Below are 19,894 nucleotides of genomic sequence, written 5' to 3' on the forward strand. Positions count from 1 at the left end.
TGCCCGAGTGCTTGAGGGGCCCTACAGTAACAAGTCAAACTTGACAACAGAAAGAACAAGAAAACAGCTGCAAATAAAACTAGTCAGTTGAAAAGAAAGACAACAGGAAGAGAACTTTCTTCAAACATGAATAAAGAAGTGAAGCTATTGGTCTTAAGGGAGGAAAATCACTCCACAAGCTTAGACAAATTGATGCCGTTCGATGCTACTCTTTCAATGCTATGAGACTAATAATTTTTTTTTTGCTCTCTCTACTATAACTGTACATGATTCTATAGCCATGAGCCATGGCAGTTAAAGCAGTGTCAAACTGCATGATTTGTACAACTAGTTATCTACAACTACCAGTAGTTACGAGGAGCCCCCGGTGGGTCAATGGGTTAAACCTTTGTGCCAGTTGGACTGCTGACCAATAGGTCAGGGATTTGAATCCGGGGAGAGCGGGTTGAGCTCCCTCTGTCAGCTCTAGCTTCCCATGCGATGACATGAGAGAAGACTCTCATAGGGATGGTAAAAGATCAAAACATCCGGGCATCCCTTAGGCAATGTCCTTGCAGACAGCCAATTCTCCCACACCAGAAGTGACTTGCAGTTTCTCAAGTTACTTCTGACATGGAAAAAAAGGTAGTTACTTGTATAGTAATTTCATAGTTATCCTTACACTGAATCATCCTCTAATCTTAATTCTTAAAACCATTTTATAAATGCTGTGCTATTCCAGAATGCCATTTTTAACACTAAATGTGTGGAAGGACAGCTGAATAAACAAGCCCTGCTCCCTGAATCAGATTAAAGCTTGACCATTCTGTTTCTAACAGTAGAAATAGTGCACCTTTTCCTATTTGGAGCCCAAATCCAACTGTTAGTTGCAGATAAGAGTACAGCATCCTTGGTAAATCAACATGTTCACAAAGGCCATTGGTTCCGTCTATGTACTTTATCGAGGTCTAACAACTGTATTTTAGGCAATTTTAGATATAGTTAACTTCTAGGAAGTTGAGACTTATCAGACAATAAGATCTAATACTGAGGGTGCCTCTACACACTGGCCACATGATGGGCTGGAGTGGGGTGTGCGGGACGGGAGGGAGGGGGTTCTTTCCAAGTTCCCTCACTGCCTTTTCCTCCCTTTCCTCTTCTCTTTTGGAGGCAGAAAATGAAAGAAAGATGGGAAAAATTTGAATCTCAAAAGGGTTCGCCTTCATCAGGATGATTTTTTTTTCATGTCAGAAGCAACTTGAGAAACTGCAAGTCACTTCTGGTGTGAGAGAATTGGCCATCTGCAAGGATATTGTTCAGGGGATGCCCAGAGGTTTTGATGTTTGACCACCCTTGTGGGACACTTCTCTCATGTCCCCACATTATGAACGGGAGAGAAAAAGTGTATTCATTAGAACCCATATTGCCTACTCCTGATATAGAATCTTAGAGCTGGAAGAGACTCCTAGGGACTCCCGCCTAGACTACTGCAACGCTCTCTACGTGGGGTTGCCTTTGAAGACGGCTCGGAAGCTTCAACTAGTCCAACACTCGGCAGCCATGATTCTAACAGGAGCGGAACGCAGGGAGCATACAACCCCCCTGTTTCGCCAACTCCACTGGCTACCGATTTGCTACCGGGCTCAATTCAAAGTGCTGGCGTTGACCTTTAAAGCCCTAAACGGTTCCGGCCCAAGCTACCTTTCTGACCGCATCTCGGCCTATGAACCCACCAGGACTTTGAGATCTTCCGGGGAGGCCCTGCTCTCGATCCCGCCAGCTTCACAAGCACGGCTGGCGGGGACGAGAGATAGGGCCTACTCGGTGGTGGCTCCCCGGCTGTGGAACGCCCTTCCCACAGACATTAGATTAGCACCATCTCTAATGGTATTCCGCAAAAAAGTAAAGACCTGGTTATTTCAGCAGGCGTTCGAATAATTAGTGCAATGACTGGTGATGACATAGGAATGGAACTATGGATGACGAATCTGGATCGTGTTTTTAGTGATGAGATGCTAGTGATTGGTTATTATAGTAATTTGTGTACTAACTGTGTATTGATTAGGTTGTTAACTGTTTTTATATTGGTGTACTGAACTTTGCTGTTTCCTGTGTGTTGTGACCCGCTGTGAGTCGCCTCCGGGCTGAGAATAGCGGTATAGAAGTAAAGTAAATAAATAAATAAAATAGGGGTCATCCAATCCAACCCCCTGCCATTCAGGAAGGCACAATCAAAGCACTTATCTGGAGGCTCTGCAGAAAAGCCTCCAGACAAATAGACTTCACCACACTCCCAGGCAGACTATGCCACTCTCCAACAGCTCTTACTCTCGGGAGGTTCTTCCTAATCTTTTCAGTCGAATCTCTTTCCTTGCCATTTGAAATCATTGCTCCCTTGTGCCCTGGTCTCTAGAGCAGCAGAAAGTCAGGTTTTCTTTCTTCTCCTCAATGGGACAGCCTCTTAAATCTTGAAACTGTGGTCCTCATGTTCCTCTCTACCATCTCTTCTCCCAGCTAACATCCCCCAGGAGGAAAGGAAGAAGGCAAAAGAGAAGGAAGGAAAAAAGAGAGGAAGAGAAGGATGGAAGGGTGGAACAGAATGGAGTGGGGGGGGGGGGGGGAAGCAAAGAGAGAAGGAAAGACAAAAGGAAAGGAAGGAAGGAAGGAAGGAGAAAGGGAGAGAGGGAAGGAGAGAGGGAAGAGGGAAGGAAAGAGGAAAGGGTGGAAGGGAAGGAAGGATGGAAGGAGAAAGAGGGAGGTAAGGAAGGGAGAAAGAGGGAAGGAGGAAGGAAAGAGAGAAGGAAGCAAGCAAGGAAGGAAGAATAGGATAGGATGGTGTGAGAGAGGAGGGCCTGAGAAAAGAGCCCCAGGGCCCGCATCCAGCCCCCAGGCCTGGGTATCCCCATACCTGCTCTACACCATTGTCACTGTGATTGTGAATGATTTTGTTTGGCATTTTATATTGTTTATTGTATTCACATGTTTTATGTATTTCACTGTGTTGTTGTTGTGTTTTGCTTTTATTTTATTGTAATGTGCTGTTGGGCCTGGCCTCATTTAAGCCGCCCCAAGTCGGCTTACATGATGGGGAGATGGTGGTGGGATATTAAATAAAGGTTATTATTATTATTATTATTATTATTATTATTATTTGAAACACAAGAAGATGAGTCCACAGCAGTCACTCTGCTGGCTGTTGAATTGGATCACACGTAGGACACTTCCCAAGTGTCTAGGACTGTGTGATGTATTGGCGAATAATGCATGCAGATCCCAGTAAGGTGGCCTTCTGCAGCTGGCAGATGGTCATTTTGTCAGCACTGATTGTGTTTAAGTGCAGGCCAAGGTCTTTAGGCACTGCACCTAGCGTGCCGATCACCACTGGAACCACCTTTACTGGCTTGTGCCAGAGTCATTACAGTTTGAGCTTCAAATCCTCATATCGTGTCAGCTTTTCTAGTTGTTTCTCTGCAATCCTGCTGTCACCTGAGATTGCTACATTGACGATCCATACTTTATTTTTTAACACGGTTGTCAGGAATATTATACTCCAAAACTCTCTCTGTCTGAATCCAGAAGTCCCAGAGGAGTTTGGTGTGTTCATTCACTGTAATTCTTTCCAGCTTGTGATCCCACCAGTTCTTTGTCTCAGGCAGATGGTATTTGTGGCACAAGTTCCAATGAATCATCTGAGCAACGGTGTTAGGCCACTGCTTGTAGTCTGTCTGCATGATCTTCTTGCAGCAGCTGAGGATGTGATCTATTGTTTCATCTGCTTCCTTCTATTATTATTATTATTATTATTATTATTATTATTATTATTATTATGATGAATGCAGGTTGAAGCCACTTTAACTGCGAGGGCTCAATGCTATGGAATCATGGCAGTTGTAGTTTGACAAAGTCTTCTTTACTAAAGAAAGTTGGCCCATGATTCCACAGCATTGAGCCCTGGCAGCCAAAGCGTTCTACAGTGTAAATGCACGCAGGAGAGCAGAAGAGGAAGCCCCTTTTTTCGCTCTGGTTCTTGCTGACAGGGTGCGCTGTCCCTTTAAGAGATAGCAGCCGAAAGGCGGCAGAGCGTGTAGAATCTGCTGCTGGCTTTAGGTAAACGCAGTGAAAAAGCGGGCCTGGGGAGGGACTTTGGAGGAAGCGAAAGGGAAGAAGAGGGAGAAGACGGAGAAGAGGCCAGGCTCTTTCCTTCCTGTACCCCCCTCCCCGGCCCTAAAGCCAAGGGACACGGCTCAAGGGTATTTCACACTGCTTTGCTGAAGAGGGAGCTGCTGCTCGGGTAGATTTGCGGGAGGAATTTGACCCCACGAGCTCTGCTTTGGCTCAAATGAATCCTGGGATGTGTAGTTTGGTGAGGCACCAGCCCTGCTTGGCGGAGAAAACTAAAGGCCTTGGGAAAGTACGGCTCCCAGGAGTCCCTCGCAGTGAGCCATGGCAAACTGCATTAATTTCACAGTGTAGGTACATCCCCAGACTAAGGAGAACCTGTCACAGGATTGCCTTGGTAAACTTGGTTCAAAGAGGGTTTTTGCTTTGAGGCTGAGAGAGTGTGACTTGCCCATTGAGTTTCCAGTGGCGAAGGAGGGATTCAAAGAAGTGCAGTCTAGCACTCAAATCAGGACATCAGGCCTAGTCTCATGCGTAGTTGAAGAAAGGAGTTTGAGGCCCCTTCTACACTGCCATATAAAATCCAGATTATCTGCTTTGAACTGGAATATATGAATGCGTGGACTCAGATAACCCAGTTCAAAGCAGATATTGTGAGATTTTTTGCCTTGATATTCTGGGTGATAATGGCTATGTGGAAGGACCCGTTTGCACTGCCATATAAAATCCAGATTATGTGTTTGAAATGGGTTATATGGTAGTGTCAACTCATCCAGTTCAAGAAGATAGTCTGGGGCAAAAGTATGATAGCTGGGACCCTACACTGGTTGCGCAATGCGGATCTGAATTAATGAGGAGAACACATGTGTGATACAGCGAGTGAGAGATGCAGCTTCTTCAGAGTCGTGGCAACATTGTTCACCAGAAAGAGGGAGAGGGAACATTTCTATCCAGTTTACCATTTTTGTTAAGTCGTTGTTTATTATTTAACATTAAATAAATCTTAGATTACTTCACCCTTATCCTCTCCCACCTCACTGCTATCCTATTGCAGCTGCATCCCTCACTTGCTCTGCTGTCTCGCGCACATCTTTCCTTCATTAATTCTGACCGGCATTACGTACGTCATCTCTTCATTAATTCTGAGCTGCGTTGCGCAACTAGTGTAGCACAGGGTCCCAGCTATCATATTTTTGCCTAGTCTGTATTATCATCTTTGATAATCTGTGTTACATGGCAGTGTAGAAGGGGCCTTAGCATTCACAGCCAGAGAGTTCTTGAGCTTCCCTCAAAATTACAAACCCCAGAATTTTATAGAATGTTGCCATGGCAATTAAAGTGGAATAATAGTGCCATAACTATACAGGGTGACAGGTTTGCATTTGGGGTGGCCCTTGTGAAACACCTTCTACACTGCCAAATAATTTGGATTATCAAATCAGATAATCCATATTAACTGTTTTGAACTAGATTATATGAGTTTATGCTGCCATATAATCCAGTTTAAAGCAGATAATATGGATTTATATGGCAGTATAGAAGGAACCTAAGACTCAGACCAATAGGTCCAAATTACAGGAAAGGAGATTCCACTTGAACTTTAAGAAGCACTTCCTCACTGTAAGAGCTGTTCAGCAGTGAAACTCTCTGCCTCAGAGTGTGGCGGAAGCTCCTTCCTTGAATGCTTTTAAGCAGAGGCTGAATGGCCAGCTGTCAGGGGTGCTTTGTGCTTTTCCTGCATTGCAGGGATTGGACTGGATGCGGTATCTTCCAACTCTATTATTCTAGGGAAATATTAGGCCCCTGCCACACAGCTCAATAAAATCACACATTATCTCCTTTGAACTGGGATATGTGGCAGTATGGACTAAGATAACCCAGTTGAAAGCAGATATTGTAGGATGTTCTGCCTTGATATTCAGGGTTATATGGCTGTCTGGAAGGGCTCTTAATCTCAGTGAATGTCGAAGGCAGATTGTACTGCCTGCCCTCCTCCCAGTAGCCTGTGTCCCCATATCAAACTTCTGAAGTATTTCATGTTGGACATGCATCATTTGATGACACCATAATTCAGTTTTAGTAGCAAACCAGACGTTAAACCAACTCCTTTGAGAGATACGGACACATACATAAATTGTAAAAGCTGAATGAATGGGGGCAGAACATATTTCAAGAAAACCTTTCATTTATATTTTAATAATATATGATTTGCAAAATAATAATATACATTTCAAATATTTCAAACCAACACACTATAGCCGACACACTGATGTGTCATGATACACAGTTTGGAGAGCTCTGGTATATATCTTGGTTCATTGTGGTCAGAGCTTGGATAAGAAACCAAAGAGCTGGAGAAGGCAGCTTTTTGCCAAGCAGGAACTATTGCCCATCTGCTCTCTGCCTGTTTTACAGTGCCCTAGATCAATGGTGCTGATGATTTAAATTCAGTTATTTGACCAACCTCATTAATTTTCTTAGCATTACACCAAAGTGCTGGGTGATTTAACTAAATAAGTGATAAATTATGGTGCTTTAAATCTCTGGGCTGTTGGCACAGTTTTGGTCCTTGTTAGTAATGCCTCAATAAATTGTGACTGGCATTAATTCACATCTGCTTTGTTGTCAGGCATCTTGGCTCCAGACCTCTATATTGCAATATTCTGTCGATTGAATAAGGATAAATAACAAGTTGGCAAACTCTTAAACTTGACTTTTTCTGCAACAACTTGTACAGTTATAATAATATTGCCACTTTGCACCATTATAGTAGTACTGTTTCTTCTTCTGCATCACCAAAACATGTATGATAGGAATTTGATTATTATTTCACTATCCTTGTATTTTCCAGGATAATGCCATATGTTTATTTTCTTCATGTTGTGCAACAGATAGAAGCACAATTCTGAATAAATCAAACAAGCAAAGATATACAAAGGGATCTTGTAGCACATTTGTGATTAATTGAGAAAAGAAGCTTGTAGCATATATTTTCATATATTTAGCCTACTCATTCTCAGATGTTGATGAAGTAGACAGAGAAAGGTTGTACTACACTTGGTCTCAAAGGTGCTACAAGATCCCTTTGTATAGTGACACAGATTTATACAGGTTTGTTAAAGGTTTCCCCTTGATACTAAGTCTAGTCGTGTCCGACTCTGGGGGATGGTGCTCATCTCCATTTCTAAGCCGAAGAGCTGGCATTGGCTGAAGACATCTCCAAGACCATGTGGCCAGCATGACTGCATGGAGCTCCATTATCTTCCGCAGTGGGCTTCCATGGCCAAGTGGGTATTTGAACTGTAGTCACTAGAGTAATAATCCAGTGTTTAACTACTACACTACATGTTTTTTCTCATTCCAGATTTTGTCATGGAATAAAGCATTGTTTCCACAGGTAGTCTGATGTGAGTGATGGGCAGATTTTTCCTTCCAGCGTAAAGAGACTGGAGCCATATATGTTTTGTGATTTAAAATTGTTTCTGTCTTGCCAGGGATTGGCAGCTAATGCTTTGTGGAGAGCACTATTCTCTGAATCGCCATGTTGAGTAGGTTGGGAATAGATTTCATGTTTGGAAAATAGCTTTGAACTTTTACAGTGGATTAAAAAACCCTCCAAATATGCAGCCCTCATGCCCTTGCTAAAATGGTGCAAATGTTACAAGACATCTTCTGTTTAAAATCCTGGTTTGTGCATGATTGCTTCATTGCTGAGGCTTTTGACGAGGCTGATATTTAAGTCCTAATTTGATCTTGTTGAGTTGAAAACACTGCCCATCTTTGTCCCTACCATAGATACACAATTTCAGGGTTTTGTGAAACAATGGAAGAGTAGTCTTAATTTGAATATTCTAGACCTTGTTCCATCTATGATAGCCTTGACTGTCTCCACCAGACCTTGAAGCTTGTCTTTTGCCCAACTGTGCCCCCCCTGCCTCAATCATGTTGATCCAGCACAGTTTGCAATAGTGGCAGTTGTTCATCTTTTCTTTGTTTGTGTTTTTACCAGGTAACTTCAAAATTATTTACAGCCTTTTGTAGTCTTGAGGGTGTCTCCACAATAAACTTGCCAGACAGTGCTCAGTCCACCTTGTTCTTTATACTGATGGAGGCCAAAATGAATGTTCTTTAAGCTGCTCCTGGATATTACCTAAATTTGGAGGAATGTGGGCTGTCCGAAACGTGTATAGATCTTCAGCACAATGGTGCAACTTCAAACAGTGTGGGCCACAAAGTACTCTGCAACTTAAAATCCAAGACTATGGCAGTGAAACTGATAGCAGCTGCATTTCACAAGATTTCCACCCCTTATCCACATACAGTGTAAGTATTTATTTACTTCTACAGTGCTGTTTCTATTCACAAAAGATTTCAGGGAAACAAAGGATCTTTTCATTGGCATGCTACTGAGTATTCTCTTGCTCACTCTGGAGTCCATTTTAAGCTTTTCCTTTCTTTCTTTTAAATGCTTGATTGTGACACATCAAATAATTGAGGTCTAGCAAATGTGTGTATTTTTAAAATCTTTTTAACCAAGGAGATTTGCATGAAAGTTGGTATAAGTCTTTTTATTTATTTACATCTTGTCATACATGTGAAACATTATTTGGCAGAGAATGAATAATAATAATAATATTGATCCAGATTTCATTTGGAGGAATGAGTTGAAGGAAAGACTTTAGAGTTTTGGGATTTAGTACTGTTTATTTATTTATTTGGGGTTAGTCCTAATGTGTACAGTGGGTTTTACTGTCAAGTAGACATGCATGAGATTGTAGTCTTAAGACTCAGGACGTGAAGGAAGGAATAGGAAAATGACCTAATGTCTAATTCATAAGAAGGTAGCATAATTTTTAGATGCTCTGAGGATAAGAGCGCAGTAGAGAGGAAGGAATGTGTTCACCCTGCTCCACGATCTACTTAAAACATAACTACAGAAGGCAATATGGATTGCAAATGTAAACCTACACATGCTTATTTTGGAATAAGTTTCACTGAACAGAGCAAGTTTTTAAAAATTACTTGCACAGGATTGCAATGCAAGAAGATATGAACAGTGTCATGCAGCAAAATTGGTTTCCGAGAAGGGAAATGAGGAAGGAGAAGAAGTTGCATTATGTGTTCATATATTTTTATAATTGGGTTTACTATAGGCAGTAAGTCCCACTGAACTCAGTGACACTGCTAAGTAAATATGGATGCAACTTGGCTGTCAGACAGCAGTGCTAGGCATATTTAATTGGAAACAAGAACCATTAAAATCAGTGGGACTTCTTCCTATGGAATGAGCATATTTGCTGTTGTTAAAGTGTGCCTTACAAAAAACAATGATAAAGGCTGATATACAGTATTTCATCTAGTTTAAGGCACACTTTTTCTCGTTTAAAGGGCATCAAAAGTGGAGTGTGCCTTATATTTAATGGTGTCTTGGATTTCCTGTGTTTAGTGTCTTACTTCCGAGAGAGGAGGAGTAGGAGCAAAAAGAGAAGGAGGAGGAGGAAGCACTCTAGTTCTGCCAGCCTCCACCATTTTCTCCTTAGCCAGATTACTGTTTACCATCCGGCTGAGCTAAGTGCTAGTTCCTGCTTCCACTGGCTTCTTAATGGACCCATAGACTTAATAAAATAGACTCCTGCAAACAAGATGAGTTCCTGGTTTCTTCACATTCCCTCCTCACCCCACAGGAAAGATTGCTCCACAAAGCCACATTGAAACAAAAAAGAGGTATTGTGAATATAGGGGAAATTCTATCTATCTTCTTAAAATTGAAGCTTAAAAATACAAGGTTTGCCACACATTTAATGGCAGTTTAGAATCAGGGAAATACAGTACTAATCTGTAAACATTTTTAATTTTATAAAGAGATACAAATAAATGCTTACATAAATATTATGTAATATAAACAAATAATATATTATATTCAATATTAGTGGTAGCCATCATCATCTTAAATATTTTAAAGATAGATAAAAATACATGAACTATGTATATACAGTAGATCTTGGTATCCACTGGGGTTTGGTTCCAAGACCCCCTGTGGATACTAAAATTCATTACTAACAATGTGTCATAAAATGGTGTCCCTTGTATAAAATGGCAAAATCAAAGGTTGTTTTGGGGGATTTTTCCTCAAATATTTTTGAGCTGAGGTTGGTGGAATCCATGAATACAGAATCTGTGGATAAAGAGAGTGGACTGTAATACGGCATACAGTTTTGTTTACTTTTGACAAAAACCTGGTGTTCATATGCTTTCAAAAGATCCTATTACCTGAAATGGCATACAGCTTTCAATTCTTTGATGGACCCTACCTCCTACCTTATACATGGGTTAATGTGTTGCTTTTTTTCTTCTGGCTTGGTTATTTTTGTTTTGAAAAGTCAGATATGACCTGCTTGCTTTATTTGCTTTCTTTTTGGTCTTCTAAGATCGCCCTTCTCTTACTGTACATTTAGGTATCCATAGGTCAGTATGCACGGTTGATAATGGATATGGCAGAGGCTGCCAATGGGGACGAGGACAAGATTGCTTATGACAAAGCATCAAAGGCACCACAAGGTGGAAGACATCATGAGATGGAAGGTATTTCTTATTGTGATTTATTTTTAGGAGCCCAGCTGCAGTGCAAAAGTATGTTACTTAAACACAAAATCAAAAAGATGAACCAAAACTTGGCTTAATAGGAGAAAAAACACAAACCACAAAATCACTTCACAAGATTAGGACCATTTGAAATATTTGCTTATCCTCATGAGATATTTTGTGATGTATCCCCTTGTACTTGAAAGTTAGGCACACTGAATTTGAGATACTGCCATCTTTTACATGTCTATTCTTATTTTAGTGGGATAACCCCCAGGTAGCTACGCTTACATGACAGCAATCCTATTGAATTCAGGAATTTGAGGCTTCATTCCTGTGCACATTTTCCTGGGACTAAGGGCATATTTATATAGGACATATAAACTGGGGCAGTTGAGAATCAACCACATGACAAATGGGCCTTTCTCGCCCTCAGCTTGGAACAAGGATGCCAAATGCAGTTTTGCACTGCATTAGCCAAAGTAGAGGAATTCTCTGGAGCTTCCCCACACTGCAATGATGTGTAAACAGTTGTACCATTTCTTTCTTACAAATTGATACAGGTTTTTTTAAAAGAAAACTATGAATTTTATTTCCAACCAGTATTTAAAAAGATCTACACATGACAGCACAAAAAACAGATAAACACAAAAAATAAATACACCAATATGTTTGCATACACACTTAGCATATATACTAAAACAAGACTAACAAATGTAGAGACTAGTCTACAGGACTCTCACTCTCTGTTGTTGTTTTTTTAGTAGTCCTCTTCCTTTAAGAAATATTATATAGTCACACTTTTACATTTAATTAATAACATACCACAAACTCATAAATTCCACAAGTAATGACCCTCCCCCAAAGTTGGAATGTATTATTCAATAAATCCCCAAAAGCTCTCTTAAAATTAAACAAATATTCCTCCTTTATCAGGCTAATCAATTTGTCCATCTGAGTTAGTTCACAAATCTTTATTAGCTATTATCAAAAATGCTCATCTTCTTCAGTCTTCCAGTCTTCCAGATGATTCTACATCCACTTTTTCACTTCCTTTTTGATGTATATCAACATTTCACAACAGCTTTTTCACAGAACAGGTCCTGCTGTTTACATGGCCATCCCGCTTTCTCCAGACTCTGACATCCCTCCTTTCCCCCTTCCCCACAAGTCAGCATTGGTTCCTCAAGACATCCAGAAACTGTTTTGAGCTCTGTGGCACCACCATAACAGTGAGAGGAGCATCCATCTGGGCTAAACGAGGTGGAGTACTGCACTCTGCACACACATACACACCCTGGGGGTCCCGGCCTATGTAGATATGTCCTTAGTAACATTGATTTTGAAGAGGCTTGCGTCTGAATACATGAGTGTAAGACTTTGCTTTAATTCTCTCCAGATAAATGTGTGCAGAAATCCAGCCTAATTATTCCCACTACATTTGATTAATGTCTGATTTACCAACCTCTATTTGGTATTGTATTCAACCACTATAGTATTTGGTTGTTTCTTTCAGAAGAAGTTAAGCTGGCTCAGTTTACCTCCTGGGTAGTATTGGGTAGCCTCTGAATCTTCTGATCATGCTTAGTTTTGTATGGTAATGTAATTGACTTGTGTTTTTAGGCATTCTTCAAAGTATAGTACAGTCCAGGAAAGCATGCTTAATAGGTTTATAAGGGCTTATGTTTTTCTGCACCACTGGAGTGGAAATTCAGAGCTTCAAAGGAACATTGCTTGCGTGTCCTTTAGCAACTTTTTACGATTTCCTTCATGTTCCTTGCAACCTAGAAATAATTTGGAAACCTTGGGCATTTGCCCCATTGCTGGAAAGGAATATGATACTTAGTGAATCTATTTCAACAGTAACAAGAGCAGGCATTGTTAGTGTCTCTGTGCACTGATTTTTTGTTTTTTACTCCTTCCAACAAATTAGTAAGGATTTAGTTATTATATTATAATTCTCCATTTGCGAATTAGAGACAGGTTGTGAGGGAGGCTGGGTTTTCCCCCTACTTTTAAAATAAAAGCTGGAAAAAAAACCCCAATATTTTATATTTTTCTAATTTTGATTGACATGTGAAATATTGTTCTACATTTAGTGGCACTGGAGTTAAGCGTAAATATTTGAATATTTCTTAATCTATACTAAGGATAGATGGCTATCATTAGCATCAGAGGAAAATTACTTAGGAAAGATTTTTTTCTAAGGAAATTAAGAAACCATAATTAGTTAGCACAGGATTATCTGTCATTAATTGCAGTCAAATGATCCTTGACCTTGACATTATTTTCTTTATTTTGGAAAATGACATTTATAACCTTTTGGAAAAACACCTTTAGAATATCATAACTTTTTAGAAAAGCACGACCTTTCAGAAAAGAGCCAAAAACCCTTTAGAGTATAATCTTCTCTTGTGGTATATAACCAAATATAACTATGCAAGGCAATGGTTAATGACCAAGTAGCAACTGTAAGAACTAACCATGGAACAACAGACTGGTTCAAGATTGGGAAAGGCGTACCGCAGAGTTGTATACTCTCTCCCAACCTATTCAACTTGTATGCAGAACACATAATGCGATGTGCAGGGCTCGATGAATCCAAGGCTGGAGTTAAAATTGCTGAAACATTAACAACCTTAGGTATGCGGATGTTACTACTTCGATGGCCAAAAGTGAGGAGGAGCTGAGGAGCCTTCTAACCAAGGTGAAAGAAAAAAGTGCAAAAGCTGGGTTGCAGTTAAACATAAAAAAAAACAAGATTCTGGCAACCATACTGATTGATAACGGGCAAATAGAGGGAGAAAACGTGGAAGCAGTGACAGACTTTGTATTTCTAGATGCAAAGATTACCACAGACGCAGGCTGCTGCCAGGAAATCAGAAGACGCTTACTTCTTGGGAGGAGAGCAATGTCCAATCTCGATAAAATAGTGAAGAGTAGAGACATCATACTGGCAATGAAGATCCCTATAGTTAAAGTAGTGGTATTCCCCATAGTAACCTACAGATGTGAGAGCTGGACCATAAGGAAGGCTGAGCGAAGGAAGCTAGCTTCTTTTGAACTGTAGTGTTAGAGGAAAATTTCGAGAGTGCCTTGGACCGTGAAAAGATCCAACTAATCCATACTTCAGGAAATAAAGCCCGACTGCTCATTGGAGGAAAGGATATTAGAGGTAAAGATGAAGTACTTTGGCCACAGAATGAGAAGACAGGAAAGCTTAGAGAAGACAATGATGCTGGGGAAAATGGAAGGAAAAAGGAAGAAGGACCGAACAAGGGCAAGATGGATGGATTGTATCCTTGAAGTGACTGGCTTGATTCTGAAGGAGCTGGGGGTGGTGACGGCCGACAGAGAGCTCTGGCGTGGGCTGTTCCATGAGGTCACGAAGAGTCGGAAGCGACTGAATGAATAAACAACAACAACAATGGTTTCATTTGTTAGACTGAATAACCTGTTGTCTCTGATCTGTTAAGAAGAACAGATTTTGCCATTGCATAAAAAGAGCAGTGCTTCAGAGGTGTTTTTCAGTTCCCCCCTCCCTATATATATACTCTCCCATAAAACAATTTGCTTTATATCATGAATTCAAGAGACAAAAATTCAGTAGACTTTGATAAAAACAATATATTTGGTTTACTCACAACCTTCATATGTTCAGCATACACAGGTATAAAACTTATCAGTCCAGTTTCAGATTTGAGATAATGTTCTGTGCCATACAGCAAAACAGCAAGCAAGTGTGTGATCTGTGGTCTAAAGTAGTCTGTCTGTAGTCATCTCTCATCTGTCTGTAGTGATCATGTGATCTGCAGCCCCTTTTATAACTTCCCCGGAACCATAGAGTAAAGGAAGCTGCATATCAGAACATACATACAGAAAGCAGTAAGCAACAGTATAATAGATAAACACATTACTAGTGGAGGCTTGAAGAAGGTTGTCATTTCTAACACTTTTAAGTTCATTGGTTTGGATTCCTAATGAAAAGATCTATATAATTTTGGGTGTTAAAGAATTCTTTTAATGAAAATTCCACAATAAATAATATTAATCTGCTGGCGCACAATTTTTACTCTCATTATTCATCTCTTTTAATTTCCATTGAGCAGTGGCAGTCAAAGTGGTGTCAAACTGCATTCATTCTACATTGTATATTCACACTCAGATAAATTTTGCAATAAATCCATCTTGGCACATTCCTAGGATGCAGTTTTGGATGCAATTTTGTTGCTGTTTACCTTCAGGATTATTTTAGCCAGAATACATTTAACTTTCATTTACCAAATACAAAAAGGCTATGTGACCTTATTAGGAAAGAGCATACTGACTGACAAGCAGAGGCAGTCTTTAAATGTTGGAATGTGTTGGATTATATGAAAACTCTCCCAATTTTAAATATTCTTATTTCGCTTTTTCGGGTTTTGTTTTTTTTTGAAGGGAGATTTGTTGTAGAGGTACATATTTTTCTGTATTGAAATGTTACCTTAATTTTGACCCATTATTGTGGTTCGTTGCAATCATTTTGAACATTTATTGTGGCATTTTATTATGAAAACAGAAATAGGAGCATCTTCAGTCACGGCTGCAATAGTTGCCAAGGGATGATAATCAACTCCAAGGCAGCACTGTACCTTAAAAAATATAGCATGTGAACGGAACCTTGTTCATAGGGCAATTGCTAGTATTAAAATATTGTCTGTAATTAGTTTCTGATTACTTAATTTGCCAGCATACTACTGTGTTTTATCTTTTTATTGCACAATAGGCTATTATCTGCACATAGAACATGTGAAGTTTTAGTTTTCCCCTCCCTGTAGTATTTTTCCTACTTTCTTTTTTCAGCTAGACCTCTTTGATGCTTCTTTCATTTCATTTTTTGTCTTCTTTCATTTCCTTCCACCACGACTTCATAAAATATTCACATTCTTCAATTACTTCTCGTGTATATTGCCTCACTTGCTTGTTACATGGTTAATTTGGTCTGCAGTCTGTCTCTTCTTTCTCAAAAAAAGATGCGTCTTAACTTATAAATTATAATTCCAAGAGAGCTGTTTTCAGCCCCAAACACATGTACTGGTGTTAAGTTTGCACTCTGTAAAAAGAGTTTAAAGCTACAGATAATTATAACAATGTAATGGCTGTTATCTGATGCTTTGATTTTTTTTTTCATGGATTTGTGTAAGAATGACTTGGTAAAATTATTTAAGGCAGACTTTCAGCAGAATTAATATTTAAGCCAGGAAAAGACTGTTATTTTTTTCTTGTACTTGTTTAGTTTCGTTTTGTCAGCTGAGAAAAAAACACCTTACCATAGCCACTGTTGACTAGTGGACAGAAGATGGTATACATGTCATGTGATGGACCCATAGGGAGAGCAGCTTCAAGTGAAGTCTAGCTAAGGCAGGAGTCTCACCCCAGCGTCCTCACTTGCCCTAAGGTGTGTCAAAGGAAGACCTTTCCAAGAGATATACCTCCAAAAGTTCTAAGGCAAGACTTGACTCAGGAAGCCAGACCAAAGTGAAGCTTTCATTCACACTCCTGTTTTGGGGAATTTCAATTTAGGGAGCTTGCTGTGTCCATGGTTCTAAACAGGAAATATCTGATAAATTATTAATGCTTATCTGTTTCAGGCTTGTGTACAAACTCTTGCCATGCTGTATACAAAAGTTTTGTCTATCACTTAGCTCTTAAAATTTCTGGTGGATTTTATTGTTGGCTCATTAATTAATTATTTACTTGAGATAGTCCTGAATGCTCTCTGTGTTTGCAAAATTGTGTTCCAGTATAAGGATCAATATTACCATTTGTTTTTACTGCTGTTTAGAGAGATGTGCTCAAATTGAGTGTTCTGAATATCTGCTAATTTACTATTGTTATGACTGGACAGTTCATCTTGAAAATACAGTGCAAACCAAAATGCTTAGTGTCTGCATTTATTTTATATTAATTTTGAAGTTGAAAAAAGCATACAAGAGGAGACAGTGAAATAAGTGGATTACACAAAGAAGATGATATATTTTTTAAAAAGCTTATTATTCTAGTGGATTTTGGTAATGCAAGCAGTAGGCTTAGCTACAGGAAATATAAAGATATACTTAATTAGATTTACATATCTTTTGTATGCTGCTACATTGTGCTCATGCACGCTCATAAATTGAAGTCATATGAGTTATAGCAAAAGACATGTAAAAAATTAAGACTATAATACAATTCCCTGTATTTGCAGAATCAGTTTCCATGCTTTCATTTATCCATGTCTGACAAAATATGTCCTGTCTAGGTCCCTCAGTGTGCCTCCATGATAGTCTTGTGCCAAAAACCTTTCATTTCAATAAGGTTCACGATCATCTGTGATTTCACATGTCCACATAAAGTCTGGGAACGTATCCCGCACAGATGCGGAGTCATAGTGTCACCACCAGAGTTTGTAATCCATGCGATTTTATTCATGAAAACATAGATCATTAAACAATTATACAGCTATTCAACCTGAATGGAGGTCTATAATAGTTTTGTTCTAACATTTTGGGGCATTTTACTTGTTTTTACTTTCAGACTACTCATTGGAGAGTTGTCATATTACAAATACGAAAAACATGACTTGACAAGCTTCCCCACTACCACTATTCTGTACCAGCATTTCTTGCAAGCAGTGAGAAGCTACATTAAAGTGTCATCATGGATTTTGTCTCAAGAAATATTACTAGGAGAGTGAGGAGATATAGTGTAGGGATCACTTCTAGCAGCTGCTCAAAACTGAGTTCCACTTTGTTTTTCTTGATCCAAGCAGGCTATGACTTGTACATCTCCCTCCGCTCTGATACCATGAATATAAAATGTTAAATATTATTTTCTCCACAATGGTGATTTGTAGTCATTAGCATTCATTTTACTGTTTTGAAAGTAAAATGTTTCTGAAAAGACTTTCAAACCAGTCCTATGAATGTGTTTACTTACTCTTTCTCTGATTACTGTTTGCTATGATTTGAGACTCTGCCACTATTTTAAAGTCCTTGTTAGCGTACGCTTAAATATTAAGCTCTGTCCAGTAGTATTTGTTGTTCATTCGTTCAGTCGTCTCCGACTCTTCGTGACCTCATGGACCAGCCCACGCCAGAGTTCCCTGTCGGCCGTTACCACCCTCAGCTCCCTCAAGGTCAGTCCAGTCACTTCAAGGATGCCATCCATCCATCTTGCCCTTGGTCGGCCCCTCTTCCTTTTGCCTTCCACTTTCCCCAGCATAATTGTCTTCTCTAGGTTTTCCTGTCTCCTCATGATGTGGCCAAAGTACTTCAACTTTGTCTCTAGTATCTTTCCCTCCAGTGAGCAGCCGGGCTTTATTTCCTGGAGGATGGACTGGTTGGATCTTCTCGCAGTCCAAGGCACTCTCAGCACTTTCCTCCAACACCACAGCTCAAAAGCATCGATCTTCCTTCGCTCAGCCTTCCCTAAGGTCCAGCTCTCACATCCGTAGGTTACTACAGGGAATACCATGGCTTTGACTAGGCGGATCTTTGTTGCCAGTCTGATGTCTCTACTCTTTACTATTTTATCGAGACTGGACATTGCTCTCCTCCCAAGAAGTAAGCGTCTTCTGATTTCCTGGCTACAGTCTGCATCTGCAGTAATCTTTGCACCTAGAAATACAAAGTCTGTCACGGCCTCCACGGTTTCTCCCTCTATTTTCCAGTTGTCTATCATTCTTGTTGCCATAATCTTGGTTTTTTTGACATTTAGCTGCAACCCGGCTTTTGCGCTTTCTTCTTTCACCTTGATTAGAAGGCTCCTCAGCTCCTCCTCGCTTTCGGCCATCAGAGTGGTGTCATCTGCATATCTGAGGTTGTTAATGTTTCTTCCAGCAATTTTCACCCCAGCTTTGCATTCATCCAGCCCCGCACATCGCATGATGTGTTCTGCATACAAGTTAAAAAGGTTGGGTGAGAGGATGCAGCCTTGCCGTACGCCTTTCCCAATCTTGAACCAGTCTGTTGTTCCGTGGTCAGTTCTGACTGTTGCTACTTGGTCCTTATACAGATTCCTCAGGAGAGAGACAAGGTGGCTTGGGATGCCCATCTCACCAAGAACTTGCCACAATTTATTATGATCCACACAGTCAAAGGCTTTAGAATAGTCAATGAAGCAGAAGTAGATGTTTTTCTGAAACTCCCTGCATTTCTCCATTATCCAGCGGATGTTGGCAATCTGGTCTCTCGTTCCTCTGCCTTTTCTAAACCCAGCTTGAACATCTGGCAACTCTCGCTCCATGTATTGCTGGAGTCTTCCTTGCAGGATCTTGAGCATTACCTTACTGGCATGAGAAATAAGGGCCACTGTACGGAAGTTTGAGCAGTCTTTCGCATTTCCCTTTTTTGGTATGGGGATATAAGTTGATTTTTTCCAGTCTGATGGCCATTCCTGTGTTTTCCATATTTGCTGGCAAATGGCATGCATCACCTTGACAGCATCATCTTTTAAGATTTTAAAAGTTCAGCTGGGATCCCGTCGTCTCCTGCTGCCTTGTTGTTAGCAATGCTTCTTAAGGCCCATTCAACCTCACTCCTCAGGATGTCTGGTTCTAATTCATTCACCACACCGTCAAAACTATCCTCGATATTATTATCCTTCCTATACAGATCTTCTGTATAGTCTCGCCACCTTCTCTTGATCTCTTCAGCTTCTGTTAGGTCCCTGCCATCTTTGTTTCTTATCATACCAATTTTTGCCTGAAATTTACCTCCAATGTTTCTAATTTTCTGGAAGAGGTCTCTTGTCCTTCCTATTCTGTTGTCTTCTTCCACTTCCATGCATTGCTTATTTAAAAATAGTTCCTTATCTCTTCTGGCTAACCTCTGGAATTGCGCATTTAACTGGGCATATCTCCCCTTATCCCTGTTTCCTTTTGCTTTCCTCCTTTCTTGGGCTACTTCCAGTGTCTCATCAGACAACCATTTTGCCTTCTTGGTTTTCTTTTTCTTTGGAATGTACTTTGTTGCCGTCTCCTGAACAATGTCTCGGACTTCTGTCCATAGTTCTTCTGGGACTCTGTTTACTAAATCTAGTCCTTCAAATCTGTTCTTCACTTCCACTGTATATTCGCTAGGAATGTTAGTGAGATCATATCTAACTGGTCTGTGTATTTTCCCTGATCTCTTTAGTTTTATTCTAAATTGGGCAATAAGAAGTTCGTGATCTGAGCTACAGTCAGCCCCAGGTC

At 40.1% G+C, this 19,894-nt stretch overlaps 1 protein-coding gene across 9 annotated transcripts in view; it reads left to right on the forward strand.

Moving 5' to 3' along the window:
* Window positions 1–4,044: 4,044 nt before the first annotated feature.
* Window positions 4,045–19,894, forward strand: part of PNPLA4 (patatin like phospholipase domain containing 4) — a 29,287-nt gene continuing 13,437 nt past the window's right edge. The window contains exons 1-4 of one of the 9 annotated variants that reach the window (XM_067466810.1): window positions 4,110–4,448; window positions 7,463–7,505; window positions 8,108–8,421; window positions 10,554–10,680. In XM_067466810.1, coding sequence (XP_067322911.1) covers window positions 8,263–8,421; window positions 10,554–10,680 — 286 coding nt within the window. In that variant the 5' untranslated portion in view covers window positions 4,110–4,448; window positions 7,463–7,505; window positions 8,108–8,262. Of the gene's footprint in view, window positions 4,087–4,108; window positions 4,449–7,239; window positions 7,386–7,462; window positions 7,506–8,107; window positions 8,422–10,553; window positions 10,681–19,894 lie in introns of those variants that run through there. The other 8 variants (XM_060769915.2, XM_060769916.2, XM_060769917.2 and 5 more) reach the window with 8 other exon arrangements.

This window comes from Anolis sagrei, chromosome 3 (genome assembly GCF_037176765.1).
Source record: "Anolis sagrei isolate rAnoSag1 chromosome 3, rAnoSag1.mat, whole genome shotgun sequence".
Taxonomy (NCBI): Eukaryota; Metazoa; Chordata; class Lepidosauria; order Squamata; family Dactyloidae; genus Anolis; species Anolis sagrei.